General features: G+C 27.8%; 1 protein-coding gene and 1 non-coding gene across 2 annotated transcripts; one reads left to right on the top strand and one right to left on the bottom strand.

Annotated features, from left to right (window-relative positions):
* Positions 1-100: 100 nt before the first annotated feature.
* LOC107932722 (GDSL esterase/lipase At5g55050) lies at positions 101-5225 on the bottom strand. Its single transcript, XM_016864810.2, has 5 exons — positions 4832-5225; positions 3075-3205; positions 2061-2294; positions 1499-1748; positions 101-612 (listed from the first exon to the last, which is right to left on the bottom strand). The coding sequence occupies exons 1-5, from the start codon at positions 5082-5084 to the stop codon at positions 392-394; spliced, it is 1089 nt and encodes a 362-aa protein (XP_016720299.2). The 5' UTR covers positions 5085-5225; the 3' UTR covers positions 101-391.
* TRNAF-GAA (transfer RNA phenylalanine (anticodon GAA)) lies at positions 2336-2408 on the top strand. Its single transcript has one exon. It is a non-coding gene; the product is annotated as a tRNA-Phe (tRNA).
* Positions 5226-23732: the final 18507 nt, after the last annotated feature.

Raw genomic sequence — 23732 nt, 5'->3', positions numbered from 1 at the left:
TGTCTGAGTATTTGCCGAATATAAATATTGCATACATAGTTCTTTGTGAAAACAACCTGTATTCTCAGACCAATAAAGAAAACAATGAACACCTTAAGCAATTTTAGTTGATAGGTTATTTCATTTTCATCACATTGTATTTTTATTTTTATTTTTACTTCAAATAACACAGCATTCTGTTCAACACAATTTCATTGGATAAGATTTATTTGCTATGCTTTTTTTTCCCTAATATTACATTGATACATCTTTTTTTATTTTTATTACCAAAAGAACAAAAACATCAGTGTTCAACATTTATATAGAATAAATAATCAATTATATATTTGTACTAAACATATACTCTTATTTAACACTTACCCATATTATATTATTTTTATAACAAGCAGAGTTAACCCGAAACTAGCTGCCGAACATTGATTGGGACACAATATCGAGACGGACCATCAAAAAGAGTATCCACAACAATGCCAGTGGTTGCCTCGGTTGGATGATACAAGTCCCAAAACATATGGTCTGTCCTATTGGAGCATTGTGTTACAAACGGTAAACAAGGAACTATAGCTCTCAATTCACCAAGTCCACAACAAGCAGCTTCTACCTCATTGAACCCTGCTCAAAAATGGCAAATAAAAGGGTAAACTCTTCTCTCTTCTTTTATTTTTTTTCCTTACAAAAAAAAAGACAATTAAGACAAAAAAAAAGAGGTTAAATACCTAATTGATCCTTGCCCTATAGGTTGAAGAGCAAATTAATCTCTTTATTATAAAAACTAGCTATTTAGTTTGTCTATAGTTAATTTTGAAGCAAATAAGTAGAATTTTAGGTCGTTAATTAGAATGTTAAAAATTACTTGTTTTGTTTTAAAATGAGATTAAATAATAACATAACATATCATATATTTTTTAGAGTGCATGAATAATATAATATATCAAAAAAATCAATTTAACTCTTATTATTATTTTTAACTCTAAAATTAAAAAAAATCTATTCTTATATAAAAATTTAAAACCCTAAACTCTCTTTAAACCCTAAATCTTAATCTAATCATTTTCCTTAAAATTATAAATATTCTAAATTTTAGCCCACCCTGACATAGATCGTGAACCTTACATTACTATTATTATTTGTTAAAATTATATTTAATCAATCAATACTAATTAAAATTAAAATATTATTCAGGAGGTTTGTTCTCATGTTAAAAGTGTATGATATTCTTTTGAAACATTTTTATTAGATGCGTAAAAAGTGAATTTTTAGAAATTACTCTAATATAATTTAAACTCCAGTCTAAAACACGACAATTTAATATTTGTTAATATTGAACTTTATCATCATTTACAATTTTACCTATTTATTTCAAAATGAAATGGACGGTGATTAAATTCTTCATTTTTATAGGAAAAAAAATATTAATTTGCTCCTAAATCTACAGCAAGACTAGATAATTTAAAAAATAATAATAAAATAAAATAAAAATAAAGGTGGTAATTAGTACCGTAAGTAGATGCGTTTTGGGTGATGGTTTGCATGATACCATAAGTATCAAAGAACGAGTAGTTGAAGCCTCGAAGCTTGGATTTTAATTCATTTAACATTGCCTTTAGCCCATCATTGTACTCGACAGCCCAAAAATTATGTTCTGCATTGCATCCATGGCTTTTGTTTTTAACTCTTTCTACCGGGATGCATCCTATGGCTCCTACACCACCCAAAAAGAATCTCCGTGCACCCACTGCGTAGAGTCTCTGCCAAAATAGTAAAACTTAAGATCAAGTTACAAAAATAACACACATAATCCATGTATATAGGTAGATATGTAAGTTCTGACTTAAACCCGAAAATTAGATTATATTAACTTGAATTTAAATTTAGCTAAATTCAAGTTAACTGTATAAACTCAAAATTTAAATTCACCTAATCGAAATCTTAAATAATTAAACTTAACATAACTCAAACAAGTAATTTGAAAATATTTGAGCTTAAGCTTCAAATCAAAATTTAATTGGTAAGCTTGAATTATCCAAATTTAAAATGGTTTAAGAAAGTAGTTAAGTTACCATGAGTTGTTGTTTTAGAGTGGTAACCATCAAATCTACATATTGCTGTGGGGTGTTCTGCTTTCTAAGATTTGGAGATCCAAAGTAATCGAAGAGATCGTTACTCCCAATAACAAAAGCGAACAGAGATTTTGACGTGTGATTTTGTGCTGCAGAACTTCCCAGCTTCATCAGGAGGATTTTATTCAGCGACATGAAATCGTCCACTTGGTTTGACAGTGGTATTGCTTGACCCTGTCACATTAAAATAATTTAGAAATAACAATTATCGGTCCGCGGGGATAGCTCAGTTGGGAGAGCGTCAGACTGAAGATCTGAAGGTCGCGTGTTCGATCCACGCTCACCGCAGTTTTAGTTTTTGTTTTCAACAGCCCAGTGTGGGCTCAAGCTATTCTTAATAATTTTGTAAGCAAACACAACGAAATTAGGCCGAACAAATAAAAAGGCCCAATTAGTTCATTATTTACAAGTAGACATTAATAAAATTTAGGTAACACTTTTGATATTAATAAAATTTATATTTGTTCAAAAATATGAATTTAAAATTTATTTAAATTTGTTTATATTTGTAATTGGTTAACTCGATCCTATTTTATATTTCATTATTATTTTAAAAGAAATATTTATTTTTTAATTTAATATTAAAACATTTTATTTATTTTTTTATTTACTAAAATTTTATATATAAATAACTTAACTTTTTTTAATGTAACAATATAGTATTATGTATTTTCTATATTTAATTTGTGTTATAAATTATATAATATATAAAAATAATATAATATAATATAATTTATTATAAAATTAAAAACGGACCAGGACGAGGTTTGAGCATGAGTTTGGTCCATATTTTTAATAGACCTAATATTTTTGTACAAATCTTTGCAAATTTCATTAGATCATTAGGTTTGGGTGAATAATTCGTTCCATAAACAAAAATATTTATATATATATATATAAAAACAAAGAACAAAACAAAAAAAAGAATAATCAATATGTGATTTTCCAACTTACAAAGACATGATCGGTGCTGTTGAAGATTCCGGCACCGCCCGAGGCGAAGCTAGCACCGGTTAAGTGGGAAGTAATATTGTTGACTGACAAAGAAAGATAGGGTGGTGAACTTGGTAACCCTAATTTTTCAGCTGCCCAAAATTACATACAAATCAAATGTTAAAACACATACATGTGCAGATATGAGATTTCATTCTCCACAACTTCATTTATTTATTTTAAGAAAGTTCCACAATTTTATTTGTTTGACTGAAAATAGTTATAATTAAATGTATTTGATGTTAATTATTTGGGCAAATAAATTATAATTATATATATATTTTTTTATTGCTTAAGGTATCTCTCGAAACAAGCCTAACATATTAATAGTACATGCACACGGAGAAGGTGGGAGTTAACCTTAAAATGAAGTAATTGTTTTTGGATCCCAAAATTTATAAAATTATAATTTAATCCTCAAAAAGAATAAAATACAATAATAAAATTGAATCTAATTTTTATAAAAATATGTGACTCAATTTCGACCCCTAAGAAATTTATTTATGTGCATGCATTATAAATTAAAAATTCTAAGAACAATCAAACCCATGTAATAGTTTGATGATCAAGGGTGTTCATTGCCCATGTGTAGATTGGGTTTGAGTAGAGTCGCGCTAGTCGCGTTGGCCTAACTCATAAATAGGAGGGTAATGCGCTTCAGCGCACTCGAACCCACGTCCTCCTACATTTATGTTAAATGTATTTATGTACGATAATAATAAATATTTTAAGACATTTATGTATTTATGCTGTTTATATCATTTTAATGTCGTATTTTAATTTATTTCTGTCACGTTGTGTTTAATATCATTATCATGTGTCCCAAACAAAACGTCGGCATTAAATTTATTTGAAATTTCTATATTTTTCTGTCTTATAAAAAAAAAGAAAAAAAAAAGGGAAATGTAGAGACAGAAACGTGAATGCCATGAATTTAGCAACAGAAGTTGGACAGGAAGGTTTAAAGGGTTAATTGCATCCAACATCTTTAAATTATGGTTATAATTAAATCGGTTTTTAAATTTTAATTTTTTTTAATTTAATCCTTAAAGTATCAGATTTGTATTAACAAGATCTTTCCATTAGTTTAGTATTAGTTGGAGTGTTAAATGACCACCCAAATATGATCTGGAGCATTTTAAAAATGTATCAGATCCAAACTATCCGTACAGTAAATAAATACGTGTTTATAGTTTGACCAACATGTTTTAAATATGCTCCATGTCGAATCTGGACCAGGGTTTTAACGCCTAAACTAATGACCAAGTCGAATGAAAAGGACTTAATTGATACAATACTAATATTTTGAAGATTCAATTCTAGGGCGAAGGCAAGACTATCTGCCCCATTAACATGGTGAAATTCTCCCTTTAGCCCCTTTAAAATTTTATGAATTTATGAATAAACATAATGGTAAAAATATACCTTATCCCCCCCCCCAAAAAAAAAGTATTCAATTTTAGCCTCCTTAAATAATATTCTAGTTTCACTCAAGTTTTAAAGTTCAAATATCAAACTAAGTTTCATGTAATAGTTTGAGGACGTTTGGTGAAATTAACCCAAACCTAGTTTCATGGTGCAATGCACGATACTAGCAGCTCTTCTATCCCTTTGGAGCCGTACAACCATTTCTACCATTCATTCATGAGTTTTATATATATATATATAATCTAAAAGATTGAGTTTAATTAGTAAAGTAACAAAAAGAAGCTACTTACCAAGCAAATCAGCAGCATTTTTGCCATTACAAAACCTTCCGGTCGGTTTTCGGGTCGGAAAATCAACACCGTTGTGTGGAAAATTTGCCTTAGCGAATGAAACAGGTAAAAAATTGTTGTTCCCGACATCAACCAACGAATCTCCGAACACATACACCGCCGGCACCATTTGAGCTTTCAATAACTCCATTCTCCAACTCAATACACATATAGTGAGGAAGAAGATGAAGTTATTCCCATCCATTTTCACCATTACTAGGGTTTTTCAAACAAAGAACAGAAAGAGAACTCTCTCTTTGTTTGAAAAAAAATGTTTAAGGTTTGATGGGTGAGGAGTGAAATGAATGATTGTGCTTTTATAGAAGGTTTCAAGGGTGATAGATTTTTTAGGTGAGGACTGAAATGAATGATTTTGTGCTTTTATAGAGGGTCTCATGGGTGACAGATTACTTTTTTTAGTTCAAAAGTGGATTTTAGATTGTCTTTCTTGACTGAAAAGGTGGGAACCTTATTGTGAACAAGTTAAAAGGTTATGACTTTGGCCCTTAAAAATGGTAAACATCACATTTAGATACTTTGAAGTTTATGAAATTATAAGTTAATATAATGGTAAAATTGCATTTTGATCTTCAAAGTTCTCTTAAACCATTTTTTTGACTTCGCCCCTGATTTTGATGTCATGGGTTTAAATCTTCTCAACTTATTATAACGCATCAATAATCGATTCAAATGTTTAGGTGTTAACGGTGAATTTAGTTTCACATCTGTTTTACCATTCATGAAGATTAAATCGATCTTTCTGTAGTCATGGTTATTTATTCCTCTCAAAAAAATCATTTTCATGATTTAAATCACCATTCAAAACTAACTCTTTCCGTGGTTGTGATTGTTCTTCTTAACAATATCATTTTCATAATTCGAATCCGAATTCTCTCCTTAAAAATTCGATGTATCTACAGTACTGTACCCAGAAATTACTTGTTTATATAAATTTTGATATGATTTTAATTATGATTTTTTAGGGTAATAATTAAAAAATTATTAGCAATATATGTGTTTGAAGAATGATGGGAAAGTTTATAATTTGTTTACATGATTCTAGTAGTTTCTCGTGGTGTGAAATTAGGGGAGGGTGACCAAGATATTCAACGGTGTCGTTTAAGCGACTAAATGGAAACCCCACACCCAATGTAATCAAAATTCCATATAATACAATATAATATAATTATGAATTTAAGATTTTATTTTTCGAGCAGATCGAGCCTTACGGGTAGTTCTAAGTATTATGTCAAATATAATCAAAATCTATAAAAAAAAATTACATATTAAATAAGTTTTAGTATGTTAACACATGTAAATGATTTAGGCGGATAGCAGTTAACTAAAAATTGTTATGTTGAGTCATATTTAATTTAGAATTATTAATTAAGGAAGTCAATTCTGCATTGGAATTATTCCTTTTATTTATACTAAAATATTTGACTTAAAATTAATGAAAAAAAATTAAATTTTGAAATTTTATATATATTATAAAGTTTTTGAGAAATCCACACATGACATAAAAAAAGAAAAAGTAAACATTTATGAAAGAAAAAATTGCAATTTTTTAATCTGAATAATAAGCCCAACTCTATATTTTAATCTGATTTCATGTTCATGTTCTGTGTGGCTATTTTTTAAGATAACAATAAATAAAAATAGTTTCTGGTCGGGTCGGATTTAGATTCGGATAAGAAAAATGTTATTTTAGGAAGTCAATTTTGTATCGGTATTATTTGCTTTGATAATAAATCAAAACAATTTACAATTCTGGATTTGGTGTAAATTTTAATTTGTATTACTCGTACCGATGCGTTTCGGTAAATTCCGCTCATAACATTCGAAATATGTGGTACCGATCAATACAAAAATAAATAAATTTAAAATTATGAATAATGCTTAGAAAATGAAAAAACAAATAAATAATATGTTCACTGATACGGTACTAACTACTTTCCTATCAATACTATATATAGTAGCTCGAACTTGACCCGACCCAAAATATGAGCATTAAATTTTATCTAAACTCGTCCTTATGTACGTATCAAATTTTATCTAAACTCGTCCTTATAAATCTAAATATTAAAACTTGAATCTGACTCATCTCTTAAATAAATTTTTTTTATTTAAACTCGTTTTTCGATTCTATTTTTTTTTAAAAATACTATTAAATATTTGAAAATCAAACATACGAAAACCACCAATTATATCACTATAGTCTTTTTTGGCCTGTTTCACATGCATTTACTTGATATCATTTGTGATACAAACTTTATGATTTTAGCATCAAAATCCCCAACATATCAATTACATACATTTATTCAAAATTTGTCAACTAAATTTTAATACGATTAACAAAGATGGAGGTTTTAAATTCGAAATATTCAAATTTGAGACCTATCACGTGCAATTATATGTACGAATTTCTAAGTCCTACGATACGTAAATGTGGGTTTTAGTTTGATTACTGTTTATAGTCCCAATTGTCAAGTGAGAACGTAAAAGGGTTGGTAGAGCCTGACTCCACCCTCAAACCAAAAAGAAAATGGAAAATTTCAGTTCAGTCCCTTTAATAATTATTAAATTATAAATTTTTATATAATAAATTTGTACTTTAATCTCTTAAAAATAAAAAAATTATATTTAATCCTCATAAATTAATATATGTCTAATTTTTTTTTCTAAATTAGCCCCTGTGAATTGTTCTAATTTTTAATATGTTTATACTTAAATTTAATCTGGGTTACTGCAGATTAAAAGGAAAAGGTTAGGTGACAGATATAAAGCAGTAAATCCATGGAGATTTGGTTGAATTCCATAGAACATTTTAGGGGTAAAACAACAAACCAAGTTTTAGTTTTGAATTTGAGGCTCGAGTTTTTATCTATTTATTCCATTAATAAAGTTTTTAACTGAATTGGTGTCACGAGTTAAAGTCTTTAAATTTATTTATATTGTTCGCGAGTATTTTAAAATACGTGTATGGTGAAATTTGAACCTATACTAATTAAACTGGTAAAAATTTAAATTTACCGTAAAACCAAAATTAAAATTTAATTTACTTTATACATTTTTATTTTAACATATGTAGTCTATTATCTTCATCTGTATTTTAAATTCGTAGTTTCCATACGTATACGTGTGTGATTCAACATACTTCATAAGTTATTTTATATTTTGTGCCATCAATTTTCAGTAGTTTCTTAGAATTACTTTTTATTATTTTATAGTTTTTTTTTTCTATTTTTTTGGGTTAGGTTTCATCCAATGCTTCTAGTAGGTTATTCTACACACAATAAGAATATTATTATTTATTTTGCTTGTTGGTATTCCACTTTTGGTAGTATGGGATAATGTATGATATGTCACTAACTTATATAAAAATTTATTGAACTAATTTTTCATAATTAATTTGGCTCAATTAATTGGGGACGGCGATAATTCATTTATGGTCTCAACGAGTTAGCAAATGGATCAGCTGAATATATGTAATTAGAGCTTAAATGATTTGTAATTAAGTTCCAATTTTTTGCCTATTAATAATAAACTCGTTTAGTCACAAAGTCATTCTACTATAACATCATGATTGAGCTCTCCCTAATGGCATATCGTTACGAAAGCATCTCGGTCAGTGCTTGTCTAAGGACCTTTTCATAAGTGTATTAACCTCATAGGGTATCATTAAACATATCAAATCAATTTTATTTCTCGTTACACTTTAATCACATAATTTATCTCAATATCTTGTTTCACATATCAAATTTCTATGTATTTCACTTCTATTATTTCATCCACATATTTTCTCAATTTTAACAATTTAGTCATTGTCATCATAAAATTTTCATATTTTTTTACAATTTCACTTTTACAATACTTTATGCATATTTCATCCTCTCATAGACACATTCATTAAAATTTTATCATAATTTCCTTATTCACATATTAAATTGTTTCACACTTAAACTTTTGTACATTTCTCAGTTTAGTCCCTATTGCCATCCAATTTATTTTTCACCATATAAGCATTTTAATGAAATATTTCATTATAATATTTTGTTTCACATAACAAATTTTCATGCATATCACTTCTCTTTTTCAATTATAAATTTCACAAAGTTTACAGTTTAATCCTTAACGTCATTCAGGTTCATTATTTACTATAATTTCACCGTAACATCACTTTGTAATCAGTTCACTACATTTAAACTCTTTATCATAAATCTCAAATGTATTTGTTTCATCGAAAACAACTTTTAAGAAATATTTTCAAGAAATCTTCCAAATAATAACAAATATTTTACACAGATTCATACAAACGCTAAAAAATATTAGCTATAGATATATAAAAGGCAATAATTGGTATGTTGGGATTTTGTGTTGATTTTTAAGCTATAGATACAATATTATTGAATTTTTATATAGGCCAAAAATAAATACTATATATATATATAGGTGAAAAACTGATTTTGTTTTCAGACTGTCGACATGAAATCTTTATGCTTTCATATAATGATATGAAAAGAAAAAAAAAAGTTTGTTTTTTAATAAAAATTAGTCTTCCTACATTTCTTGTTGACTTAATTATTAATTATTTTTTATCGATTGAGTGTTAATTCGATTGGTATTGGTGTTGTTGTCAGTGCAGGAAGATGTGAGTTTGAGTGTGCTAAAGTATATTATTCTTTTATTTAAGGGTTGGGATGAGTTATAAGTAATTCTAGACGTTGTACCAAAAAGAACGGATATGATAATAACCTAATGAGATAAATGTTTTAAAAAAAGTATTAATTATTTTCGAAATCAAATTATAGAATAAATATATGAATATTTAAAATATACTGTTAAAGATATGTGATCCAATAGATCCCCAATGAGCAAGATACTGGGCTGGGGTCGACAGACTACACAAGTGAAATCCGTATAGAAGTATGCTTCCTCTATTTGATGTTGATTAGAATAAGGTATTTTATTGCATTACTTCTATTTGACTTTGATTAGAATATGGTTTTTCACGTAAAATCTGTGTGTTCTATTTTTCTCTCTTTTCTTGCCATTATCGACATTCTCTTTTACATATACTTTAAGTTTTTCGATTCTTTTTATATTTAAAATATAGTATTCATAATTTTATTTTTAGAAATTTAGTTCCTCTATTTTTTGAATTTAAGAATTCAAATCTAATTGTTAACCCCATCAAATTCTTTTGTATATTTGTCGGCATTATATTTTGAAATTTAAAAAAAAACGCACTTAATAGCTATGTAATAGAGGTGCTCATGGGCCGGGTTCAGGCCGGGCCCATAAAAAATTTTGGCCCGGGTCCTAGGCTCGGCCCAAAATATGGGCCTAAAATTTTGCCCAGGCCTAGCCCGGGAAAAAATCATAAGCCCGGGCCCAGCCCGACCCGGCCCATTTTTAATAAAATACCAAAAATTTATTTTAAAAATTAAAAAATTTAAAAAAGTATTTTAAAATTAAAATTTTTTTAAAAAAGTATTTTTAAAATATTTTAAAATTAAAAAAGTATTTTAAAAATATTTTAAAATTAAAAAAATTTAAAAATAAATATATTTATTATATTGGGCCGGGCCGGGCCGGGCTCGGGCCAAAAAAGTTGTGCCCGAGGCTAGGCCTGTTTTCTAAACGGGCCTCATTTTTTTTGCCCAAGCCCATATTTTGGGCCTATATTTTTACCCAAACCCTCCCATATTTCGGGCGGGCCATCGGGCCGGGCCGGGCAGGGCCGCCCGGCCCATGAGCACCTCCACTATGTAATAAAAAATTGCATTGCAACACACTTGAAATTAAGAAATAATTTTAATAGTGTTAATAACTCTTAAAAGTTGCATAAACATTTTAATCAAAATAAAGTAATTGGGTTAAACAATGACATTGTAAAAATTGAGGTACCAAATTATATTAAAAAGTTGAAATATAAAGATTGAATCTTAAATATGTGTGTAGCAAAGGGATCAAAATTGAAATTTGACCATTATTATATAATCTTAAATTTGAGTTTAGGATAGAGACTAAAATTGAAATTTGACCATTTTTATATAATGTAAAAAAAAAAAATAGAGCCAGTTCCACATGTCAACCAAGGAAGGTCCAAACTTTTATATATATTTATAGTATGATGCACTTATATTTCGAGTTGGATTTGATTATTTGTTTGTATCAAATTATTTAGTAAAATTTTAAAAATTAAATTTATTCTAAGTCCTACATACTTCATACATTTGAAATTTAGTCCCTCTAATTTTATTTTTAAGAATTTAGCATTCTACTTTTTGGATCTAAAATTTGCTTTCAAATAATATATAACCACAAAACATATTAATCGAAAAGATAATGGTATTAACTATTTGGACTAGTTAATAACATTATAAAATATAGAGACCTAATTATGTTAGAAATTAAAGTATATGAATTAAATCTCAAATTTGAACATAATAGAGGGACTGAAATTGAAATTTAATCATTCTTCTATAATGTAAAGAAAAAAAAAAGGTGAAATTTTGAAGGTTAAATTATGCTTTAAGTTTCTATGCAATTGGTACATTGGAATTTAGTTCTATTCTTTTATTTTTAAGAATTTAATACCTCTATTTTTCGGATTTAAAAATTCAGATTCAATTGTTATGACTATTAAAATATTTCCATTAAATCCACTGTTATGACATTTTAAAATTAAAAAAAATATTAATTCATGTAACAATAAAAATAACATTGAAAATACTGGTGTGGGTTTTTAGTACATTTAGTGTATTGTATATATACATATATATATATATTCAAATAAAAACCAATCATAAAAAAATCAAATATGGGTTGATTAGGTCGAGTTTAGGTTTATCTTTCTTAAATTGAGTCAGACTTGAGAAAAAAAAAGCAAACTCAGTTCTCGGACTAGGCTAAACTCAGGCTTGAAGAATTGGTCTAAATACCTTATATAGATCCAGCCTGAACTAATGATAAAACATATTACACTCTTAAAAGAAAAATTTATTAAGATGAATAATTACAAACCCTACATAGAACAATGATCATAAATCGTAAAACGAATATAATAATATAATAGGTTAAAATTTGGAGGGACCTTAACTAAAACATTTTTGTCGAAGCAACAAGTTGACCAAAAATGTGGAGCCATTGTTGGGAGTGTTGAAGGTAAAGTGATTTTGCAAGGCTGCCACGACCCACGACACTAATTCCATACCCATTGACCCAAAAAAGATGGCTAAGCCGGTGGAGACATCATGGTGCAGCCATGTCCACAATTGGTGGGACCATCACCTTATCTATCCCACAATGCATTGGACCGCGCACAAAATATTTAATTAATTAATGATTGAAGTCGTTTTCACATTCATGTAATGATATAAGAGGAATTTCCTTTTTATATCCATCTAAAATTAAAGTTATTTTATATATTTTTTATTTTCTATATTGGTGTAAAATTTAGGGGAGTTGGTAGGGGTCCTCCTGAAATAGAAAATTGATATTTATGCCCTTTAAAATTTTTTAAAAATTTAAATTAGTAAAGATAAAATTGTACTTTAACCCCCTCTAAAATTATAAATTTCAATTTAATTATTTAAAATTTATAAAGATATAGACTATAAAAATTTAAAATTTCATTCGGTCCTCCTTAAAAAATTGTTCTGACTTTGCTCCTGGTATGATTAATATTTTAATGATTTAATCATAAAATTTATCAAAATAATTGTACTTATTATGCATGTAAGTTATTGAATCTATTCAATATCTTTGTCATATCGATCTAAAATATTATATATATATACACTAATATTTATTGAACGAAAGAAAGTTTTGTACATCAAACAAATAGTTAGAAATTTTTAATTTATATCAAATTTGCTTCGAACAAGAAGATTTGAATCCTAATCATTTTTTAATTTATAAAATTAACTACTACCATGCCAAAATATTTGTAAATATATAGTATAAAAAATCATAAGCATGATATAACTACACAGACTGCTCGTTCTATTTGTAATGTGAATAGAGATGATAATGGAACGGGACGAGTGTGAATATTGCCAAAATCATTATCACTCCACAATTGGCATGCTCTACTCTATCACCTGCCCTGTTCCACTGTAAATGTGTGGTCTTAAAAACTGTTACCATCTTCATGGATGTTAATGCATTCATCCCCATTCTTCACTACTCCGCTTCAATTTAATTTTGTAAGTCGTTTCCAATATTTCAAACCTTTTAAAAACAAGTAATTATTCATCGATTGCTATAATCACTCTATACTCAAAAATAGTTGACGTCATTTTACCTCACATCCACTTTCTCTTCATTCGAGACAGATCGATTCGATATTGATCGAATCATCAAAATATTAGCAACCCTAAATGTGAAGAAGGGATCAGATTGTGTCTAGCATGAAAACTTCAACAAAATTGGGGAATGCCAACAAAATAAGAGATATAAATTCAAATGTTGAATGATTATGATTGTACATATATTTATATATGTTCAAACAAGTGCAGAATTATTAACGCGTTATCCATTATGTTTTCATACCAGAACTTGGTAGAGGCATTGATTGATTAATCATCAATTATTTATTATTATTGGTTTGTTAAATAATTAGATCTGTTCATGGGTCGGGTTATATCCGCTTGAAATTTAAAAGGGTTTGGATAAAAATATTTGGCCCGAAAAATGGGTTTAGAAAAAAAAATTAGACCCATTTAAAATATGGATCGAACTCGGGCTTCAACATTCAAAACCTGACCCCGGCCTGGCATGGATCGTTTTTAATTTTTTTAATACTTTATATTATGTAATTTATAACACATTAAAAAAATAAACTTATACTAAATATATAAAATTGTTCTAATATAAACATTAAAATAATATTAAGATGACTGTATAAAAAAATTAATATATAAAATTATAAAATATTAAAATAAAATAATATCATGTAAATATGGACGGGTTTGGGTAAAATTTTAGGCTCATATTTCAGGTCGGGCCAGACTTGAACAAACATAAAGTATATTAATATCATGCTTAAGCCAAGCTCAAATCCAACCCGACCTGACCCATGAGCACCTGTCAAGAACTCTATTGCACAATGAAATAAAAAAAACATTTTTTTGAGTTAATAAATTATTTAGTGCTTGAGTTTGATTTCAATGTTCAATTTAATATTTAATTTTTTTCTCAATTTAGTATTTAAATTTAGCTCCAATATTCAGTTTGGTACCTAAGTTTTTTTTTCAATTTAACACTTTGAGTTTTCCTTTTGTCTCATTTGAGTACCTGACTTTAGTTTTAATGTTCAATTTAGTACTTGAATTTTTTTCTGTCTCAATTAAGTACCCAAATTTGTTTACCCAAATATATATCGTTTGATTCAAGTATCAAATTGAAAGTAAAACTCATATATCGAACTGGAATAAAAAACTTAAATACTAAATTGAATCTCGAAGCTAAATTTAAGTACTAAATAGTTTTTTTTTTCAATTTTTATAAAAACTCTTTTTCTCTATTAGAAATCAGAGAGTGTGTGTGTGTGTGAAAGTATGAAATCTGATTTGGTCACATATCACACAAATTCCAATTATGCTTTCTATCATCATTGTCTTATTGCCTGTTTTTGTGGAATTTTTTAAGCATAAAAAAGAAAATTCAACATTTACAACCATGAAAAGAATTTCAGGCTCAAAAGATTTCAGAAAATCATATACCATACTGATTCCAACATGGACCAGATTTGTCCACATTTCATCATTTATATATGTAGAAATATATTTATAAAAATAAATAAATGGGATTTTGGTTGAAATAATAAAGTTTAAGTTTTAAAGATTATATTTTGTAAAAATTAAAAATAAAAATCGAAGATTATATATAGTGTTTTAAGTTCAAATCTCATTACGTGTAAGTAATTTTTTGGGTTCAAATTGTTTTTTTATAAAAAATGTCATAATAATAATATTTATTATTTTGTAAAAGAATGAGTTATTAGTCATTTTCTAATTGAGTAGATGTTTGAGTGATTTGGGATACAAACTCAATTAAAGAATTAAACACAGTTTAGATAAACACGATATGTATATATATATATATATTAAGATTATAAAAGTAAATATAATACTCATATTAAATATATCGTCTAGTATAGCAGTGGCAGAGCCCGGAAATTTTTTTGGGGCGGAATTGAATTGTATATTTTTACGATAATAAAAATACAATTTCACAATTTTAATAGTCTATATCTTTATAATTTTTAAAGGATTCAATCAAAATTTTATTATTTTTGAGGGACCAAAGTACAATTTTACCATTACTAATTTAAATTTTGATAAATTATAAAGGGTCTAAATAAAATTTTTTCCATTTTAAGGGGGCCAGCCCCTGCCAACCCCCCTTGGCTCCGCCACTGTAGTATAGTATTCAAAATTATAACTAAAATATAGTTTTTTTTTAAATTTGTATTTTATATTTTATGAAAATTGAGAAAATGGTCTAATTGTTTAACATGGTTAAATTTTATCTATAAATCATTGACTTAAAATCAACAATTCAATAATTTACATGCAACAAATTAATAAAAACTAGCAGTTTAAGTTCGTATATTTACCAACAATTGAACTAACTTCTTAATTTTTATAAATTATAAGTAAGAAAATCTAACGAATTAGAGTAAATGGATTAACTTTTCAATTTTTGTAAAGTAAATTTTTTTGCGCACCATGATCAGAGTTGATTCGTGATAATAAATTTGTTCAAAAGTTTTATAATAATATATAGTGAGAATTCTTATAACAAGAACCATGATCAAATCGATATAGAGTTAATATTTTTAAAGTTTTTAATTAATTACCTAGTGTTAATTTCTGTGTCATAATATTTAATTTTTATTCCATAACAAATAAAAATGTATAAATTTTGACATATTAGTACTTGCTCATTTATGCCTTATTTTAATTAATTTTTAGTATAAATCTCAAAATTACACATGCGATTTAGTCTAATGTGTAATATGATATATGAATTTTGATATATACAATTGTGTACATGAAATTTTAATTTTACTCGATTTTTAAAAGCTCGCAGACATCATTATCAATGTAGCATCATATCATATTATATATAAGAAAAATCAATATAGCATCATATTATATTGTTTTTAAATGTGTACAACTAGATCAAAATCAAAGTTCTATGTGCATGATTGAGCCAAATCAAAATTTATATTTCACATTGCAAATCAGGTCAAAGTTCATTTGTAAATTGATAACACTACTAACTGTTGTTAAAATGGTGACAAGATTTTTTTACGTATAAAAGTTATTTGGGCTATCCTTACTATAAGAAAGTTATCAACCAAAAAATACACATCATATTTTAAAGATGGTAGTTAATAGTGTTATCAATTTGGACCTATTATTAATATTAAAAAAATACCAAATTAGTATAAGGACTAAAACCACAATTAGACCATGTAGTTGCATCATTGTCTGGGCTAGCAGATCCAAATCAAGCCCATTGTTATTTTAACACTTGGTGTGAAAATGGGCCTTGTGGTTTAAGTTTAAGCCCATCTTAGTTTCCTAAAATTGTTGGCTCAGTTTCGTTTCTATGAACACCAGCTCCCAACTCCAAACTCATTTCATTCCTCAGTGGATTGAAATTACAGTATTGGTCAATATATGATTTAAGTTTTTGTATTTTTTATATTAAAATTTAGTCCTTTTATTTTTATTTCTACGAATTTAGTACAGCGACTATTTTTTAAAATAAAAATAGAAGGATTAAATTAGAAATATACGAATAATTTAAGGACTTGGAGCATGCCTAATAAAGAAAGGCTTATTTGTGTTCATAAATGCTTAAAGAGATACTAAATTCTAAGTATGAAAGCTTTGATAACCTACGAGGTATGGCGTGGTGGTTGCTCACCTCATCCTTTAATCATATGATCGAGAGTTTGATCCTCACTCATGAGATGGAACACATTCTGTGGCTCAGCAAAGAACACCATCGGCAAAAGAATTAATCACTACTGTCGACGATGAATACCCTAATTTCAACAAAAAAATGATTAGTAATGCTTTGCAAAGAGACTTAAGGTATGCTAAGCAACTTCCATCGTTGGATTATGTTATTGCGACATATCTGAATCAGTTTAATTCACCAGAAAGTAAATCAGTTTAAATCGATCTATTTAATAGTAAAGGACCTAATTTAAACAAATCTCTATAATAAACGAACCTCTTAAATATATTCACCAATATAATTAACTAATACCTAAGTCATTAATATTCTATAGAGTAGCAAAGGTCTTAAGAGGTTGACACTTCAACCTGAGACTGAGTACGATAAGATATTATAAACGATGGTATTCCACTATGCCGACTGTTCAGGTAAGGGTGTTAATAAAAAAATTATAATTTGAAAAAAAAACTATTATTTAGTCCTTAAACCCGAAATAATGTTGTTCTAAATTTTGAACTATTCGTTTTATATGTATTAAAATTAAATTTGAATATATATTTAATTTATTTAAAAGATTATATAAAATTCCATTCAAAAATTATATCAAACCCTTATTACTAGAATAACATTTTTAAGATTTTGAAACTTTTTATTTTTAAGTGAAAATTTTAATATATAAAATTTGAGTATTTCGGGATATTTATTGAAAATATAAAATTTATTTAAAAAGTGAGGACTAAATTGACAAAGGCTATAAATATTAAGGACTTCTTATAACCCCATTCGTGTGAGGACATGTGGCAAGCCAAAAAGACACCCAATCAATAAGTCAGTGCCAACAAATTGGGAAGTCACCCACAAGCCCTCCTTTCTGGGATGAAAATCTGAACAAGTGTAAGCTATATGTCGTTTGGGTCTTTGAGCTTTCATTGGGAACATAAAGTTTTTCGTCACCAAACTCTATATGAGCTCAACTGTTTTATACCATCAAGTCAAAGTGAATGGCAATATTTGTTCCATCACAGACATCTTCGTTCCATCGAAGACATTCACCCCATACATTCCGTAATAATGGCTAGATGGTGAGTTCAATACGTTAACATCACATTGCACGGGACCCTCGCCTATAAATACCTCCATGAACGATGAAGAAGGGATGGACTCTTCTAAGATACCAAGCCAACACTTTGTCTATATGCCTTCAGGTCCTAACTTTGATACCCTCATTTTCTCTAGTCTTTTCTATCTCCGACTCTTCGCTTTGTCCAAGTGAACCAACCTCCGCAGTGACGACCAATCTCTCCTCCACATTTTCTCATTGTTGTACCACTGTATCAACAATTGGTACGGTAAGCGTGGACGTCATGGCTTTACAATCTCAAAGTGGCACCTTTATTGACCCAACCAACCAGACTAATAACCCAGCCAACTAGATCAATTCCATCATTCCACCCAGAACTCCTATCCCGCATGTTTTAGGAGCTTCTAGATTTTAGATTTAAAGTTTATGGTTTAGGGTTATGGGTTCATGTTTAGGGTTTGGGTTTGTAGGGTTTAAGGTAAAGAATTATCAAAATTACGTATCAATGGCGTGAAAAAAATTGTTGAAATGTATACGTTTATGTATCAAAATTTTTTATCATAATTTTGCTAAAATTTTTACCCTAAATCCAAAACCTAGAAGTTGGAACCCTAAACTCAAACCCATAACCTTGAACTCTTAACTCTAAACATTTAAACATAAATTTAGAATCTCAAACATTGAACCCTAAATTGTATACTCAAACCTTAAATTCGGACCCATAACCATGGACATTTACACATTAAATTCAAACCCTAAACCATGAACTCATAAAACATAATCTTGAATCTTAAACTCTAAACCTTAAACCTTAAACCCAAAGCCAAACCCTAAAACTCAGAATTTGTGATTCAAGATTTAAGGTTCAGAGTTCAAGTTCAAGGTTTAAGATTTTGGATTAGTGATTTGGGGTTCGGGGTAAAATATTTGTCAAAATTATGTGTTAATGACAAAGAAAAAATTTGCACAAAAATTACTATTTAAAAAAAACAATTGGTTGCACAAAAATAAAAAAATATTAACATATGGAAAAAAACAAAATGATTAAAATTTGCAAAAGAAGAAAATATGTTTGTTTATAATTTAAAAAATTAATTATTTTAAGCAATTCAATTAAAGTTAAATTAAGTTGGAGAAGATATTAGATATAGATGAGTGTATAATAATACTTTGTTATCTTCAAAATTTTATGACGTGTCACCATTTTATCGGTGCCTAAAAACTATATTTTTTATGATCATCTTAATATAAATTATTCCCGTAAATATTATTTTTTATAGTTGAAAATATTTCATTATCATTTCTTCAAAAAGATACTCATATATTATATGTGAGACTTACACATATGTGAAAAGCAAAACTTTTATTAAAAATAAAATAAAATAAAATATTTCTATAAATTAAGCTTTTATTTTTTTTTCTTTTGCTTTTTCAAATTGAATATTACTCACAAATATCCTTAGAATAACTTTTTAGATTTCTTTTGGCCATCATCAACTTTTTAAGATTAGGTAGCATATTATTTAGGCATAATGAATTTCACCTTTACATTTTATCAATTTTACCATAATTTTTTTAGTTAAATTTGATTAATATTTAAAAAAAATTAAAATTGTTTTTAACGGGAATGAAATAATAACTAAAACGTTAAAATACCCCTTTATCAACGAAAAATAAACACTGTAACTTTATTGCATTGGAATACCTCCCGTTTTCGGTGAATTCTTTCGGAGAAAGGATTAATATTTGTTCTATTCCATTAGTAATTAAGGGAAGAATTCGGCTCAGAAGAAAAAAGAGAAGCAGATCTATTCTATACCTGATAAGTATCAATACGCAATGGGGGTTGATCCTATTTTTTATGAATGAGCGCATCCCTATTTGTTTGTCATTCAAAGGACCTATTGGTAAGAATTCTCTTTCATATCTACTCTTTTTTGACACAATACGTAAAATTACCCATAACCCATTCTCAACTCATAAATAAGAGGATAATGCGCTTCAGCACACTCGAACTCACGTTCTCCTATATTGACAACTATGTTTATGTCAATCGAGCTAAGATTTAATCGACTATTTTAATTCAATATTTAATTTTGGTTGATTGAGTGAAAGCATTATGATTTAATTTTATTTATTAATAATATTAAAAAAAATAAGTGTATACTATTCTCAACCTAATTTAAATTTTAAAAACCATGTTGACACGTCAGCATGTGGGACCCAGGTATAATAATTCGATTACCAATAGTTATGCATTGGGCCCACCATTTGAACTAAACGTAAAAAGAAATTGAAAAGGAACGGTCGTGATTGATTCCAGCACAGGCTTACCATCAAATCAGAGCGATCCGACGGATCGTATTAGCTGTCTTTGTCAGAGAGTCAGATAGATAAACGACAGCGTACAAGCCGTATATGTACAGTAATACGAAGCTTTTTTTTCTGCTGAAGGGAGAAAAAGAAGATAATGATTTTCTGTCATCAGCTATATAGGCCAACTTACCCCATTTTTCCTCAAATCTTTAAACTCTAAATTTTAAAATTTTATATTATTTTAAATTTATACTATAAATAAAATTCTTAATTAAATTAATGTCACGGAATAATAAAGTCCCAACTCAATTAAAAAATAACCAATATACCCTTATGCAGAGGTGAATTTAAGGGGATGACAGGACCTCGACCCTCTTAAAATAAAAAATTACAATTTAAACTCTTTAAAATTTTTTAAAATTTTAAATTATTAGAGGTAAAATTACATTTTAGCCCTTTAAAATTATAAAATAATCCTTTAAAAATTATAAAAATATAAACTATAAAAGATTAAAATTTCATTCAACCCCTTAAAAAATTGTTCTGACTTTGCCCCTGCCATTATGTTAAATGATTACTATTTTTATTTTGATGACCCATATTTCATATAATTTTTAAATAAAAAAATTTAAATTTAATATGTCTATGGATTAAACCACAATTTAATGTATTTATAGTAAAAGTACTATGGAAGCCTTTATACTAGGAGTTTGATTGTATTTTGCTCTTTCTACTAAAAAAATAAATAAGTTAGTCATTGTACTTTAGATCAAAGAGCAAACTGATCTATCTATTAAAATTTTCATCCAATTCTACTCATACATAAGGTCTAATTCTTTCGTTAGCCAGACTAGTTTTTAACAATACGAATAGATGAAAATTTTAATAAAAATAACTAATTTGTTTTTTGATTTAACATACGCAGAGTAAATTGCCCATTTCTTTGAGTAAAAGAAGCAAAATAACTTTTGGTACATGGACTTCCTACTAAAAAAAGGGATACATAATAATTTTTTTGAAGTTGCTTGTGAAAAATATATATTGATTGAAACAATCAAAATATTTTGACCGAAATGAAACTTAAACAGTTTATGCTGATTTAAAATCGGAACAGTACATATCAACTGATATTAACCAATACCAACTACCATGCTCGTGAGTATGCATACTGTATGACTTATGATACCGACTCTATAAATAAAAAATATTTGTTTAAGAAATAATTAAATTTAAAAATATAAAATATTTAAAAAAATTATTTAAAGACATTGAATGTGGTATAATTATATGTAGTATTGATGCCTCAAATAATGAAGCCCCCACCTAGAAAGTGAATCATACGCAGGAGCTGCATTTCAGGAGTTTTCCACCTTTGCGGATGCTGCTCATCATCACCGTTGGTTTTATTGACGTCGACGCTCATTTGGACGGTCACGATTCAATGTGAACACTGCACCGAAAAAAGAAAAGAAAAACTCTGTTTTGGTGAATTGACAGCTCAGTCCTTTTACAGCGAGCAGTTTTTTAGTGGGAGACTGGGTCTAATAGTCAAAGTGTAGGCGGACATTTTCAAATTTGATTTGAGAATATCACTTGTACTTGGTGGCGCGTCAAATAAATCCTTCTACTTTTGGAAACTATAAGTAAGGTTGCTATTTAATAGGGATTAAGGGTGGGTTTAAATGAGTAGTGTGTTTATCTGCGGTTAGTGTAAAAATAGTGGTAACAGTGAGATTAAATATTGTAGCGATACTATAGCGTGAGACAAAAAGTAAGCTAAACGTACCGCACACAATCGCCCATCAAAACTCATCCTAAATTACATAAAAATGTTGTTTTTTAAAATATTTATTGGGTTAGGTTAGTTTTTTTGAAAAAAATGACAGGATTAAGTTGAAATAACAAAAGCATTCACTCCTAACGATTATTTTTTCGAACGACTAATTAAATAGTCGTTGGAGAGCAACGACTCCCCCTAACCTTTGGAACCAACTGCTCCTCCCAACAGTCACTTTTTAATTTCTATATAACCCTCCCTATTTCTTTTTTTTTTTAAATTTAATCTCAAGTCTTTCTCACATTTTCAAATCGCTCTCAATTTCCTCTTAATTTCTCAATCAAATTTTATTTCTCTCTCAACTCTATTTTTTATTTTATTAAAATTATCTTAAGATTTTCGTAAATTATTTTCTCTATTTAATTTATATCGTACTTTTTCTGACAATGCACTGAAAATGCGTCCTACGTGGAACGTTTTCCTTCTAGCACTTTTAACTCCCCCATTTTCTCCCACTCACCCATCAAGTAACCCAGGGTTCTCGGGAAATGTTTTCTGAAGAAAAATGAACTGAAAGTTTAAAAATAATGCACTTAAAAATCTGATCGATTTCAACCTCCCGTAAAAAAAATTGATTAACATTCAGTTGCATTCAAAAAAATCGAAAAAAAATACAAATTAAGATTTAATCAAATCGAGTAGTTGGAGTTTCGATTATGAATCGAATTGAATTTTACAATTCGAATATAAGATTGGTGTAAATACGATGCTTGTAAATATCAAATTAAATAATTATTAATTTTACATCTAAAAATTTTATTAAAAAAACTAAAAAATATATAATAAACTTAAAAAATAAAAAAAACCTCAAAATCCTATAAAACCTTAACCCTATTTTTAAAAAACCAAAAACCAGCCTTAAAAAATAAATCATTTTTTCAAAAAAAAGACTAATCCAGTAATTAAAAAATATATAATTATCTGATTAGGCTGATTTTTACGAATTTTATTGAATTAAGTCGATTTTTGAGAGAGAAAGTGAAAACGCGTCTAGTTGGACGCATTTTTAGTGGATATGGTAGGAAAACGCTTTTAACTAAATGCACTTTTAGCTTTGGCTAGATGGTTAAACATTAGTGCTTTTATCTTTGAGTCTTAAGTTCAATTCTTCTCCAACTCACATTTGTATTTTTCATTTCATGTTGCTTCAAGCTTTTTAAATTTTTAATATATTAGTTTTTTCAATAGATTGTTCGATAGTTGTAATTACATCCTTGAGTCTCAAGTTCGATTCCTCCACTGCTCATGTTTATATATTTTTATTTCATGTTGCTTCAAATTTTTTTTTAATTAATATTTTTAACATATTAGCTCATTTCGTTAGATGGTTAGATAATTGCAATTACATCATTGAGTATGAGGTTCCATTATTATTATTAAGCACGTTAATGTATTTTTTATTTTATATTATTTCAAGCCTTTTTTTAATTTTTAATTAATGTTTTGATGATATTTTTAAATTATATTTATTTTTAATTAATTTTATAAGCATATCGTTATTTTTCTTTGATTTTAAATTCTAATAAATTGTTATTAACTTTTCCCATACCATTAGTTAATTATATATTTAAATTAACAATTATGGTTTTATCATTGTTGATAATTAGACCAAAATCGATAATAACTCGAGAAATTAAAAATTA

The sequence above is a fragment of the Gossypium hirsutum genome, chromosome D05 (assembly GCF_007990345.1).
Source record: "Gossypium hirsutum isolate 1008001.06 chromosome D05, Gossypium_hirsutum_v2.1, whole genome shotgun sequence".
Classification (NCBI taxonomy): domain Eukaryota; kingdom Viridiplantae; phylum Streptophyta; class Magnoliopsida; order Malvales; family Malvaceae; genus Gossypium; species Gossypium hirsutum.
The sequence above is the reverse complement of the archived record's forward strand: the minus strand, read 5'-3'. Positions and strand labels throughout refer to the sequence as shown.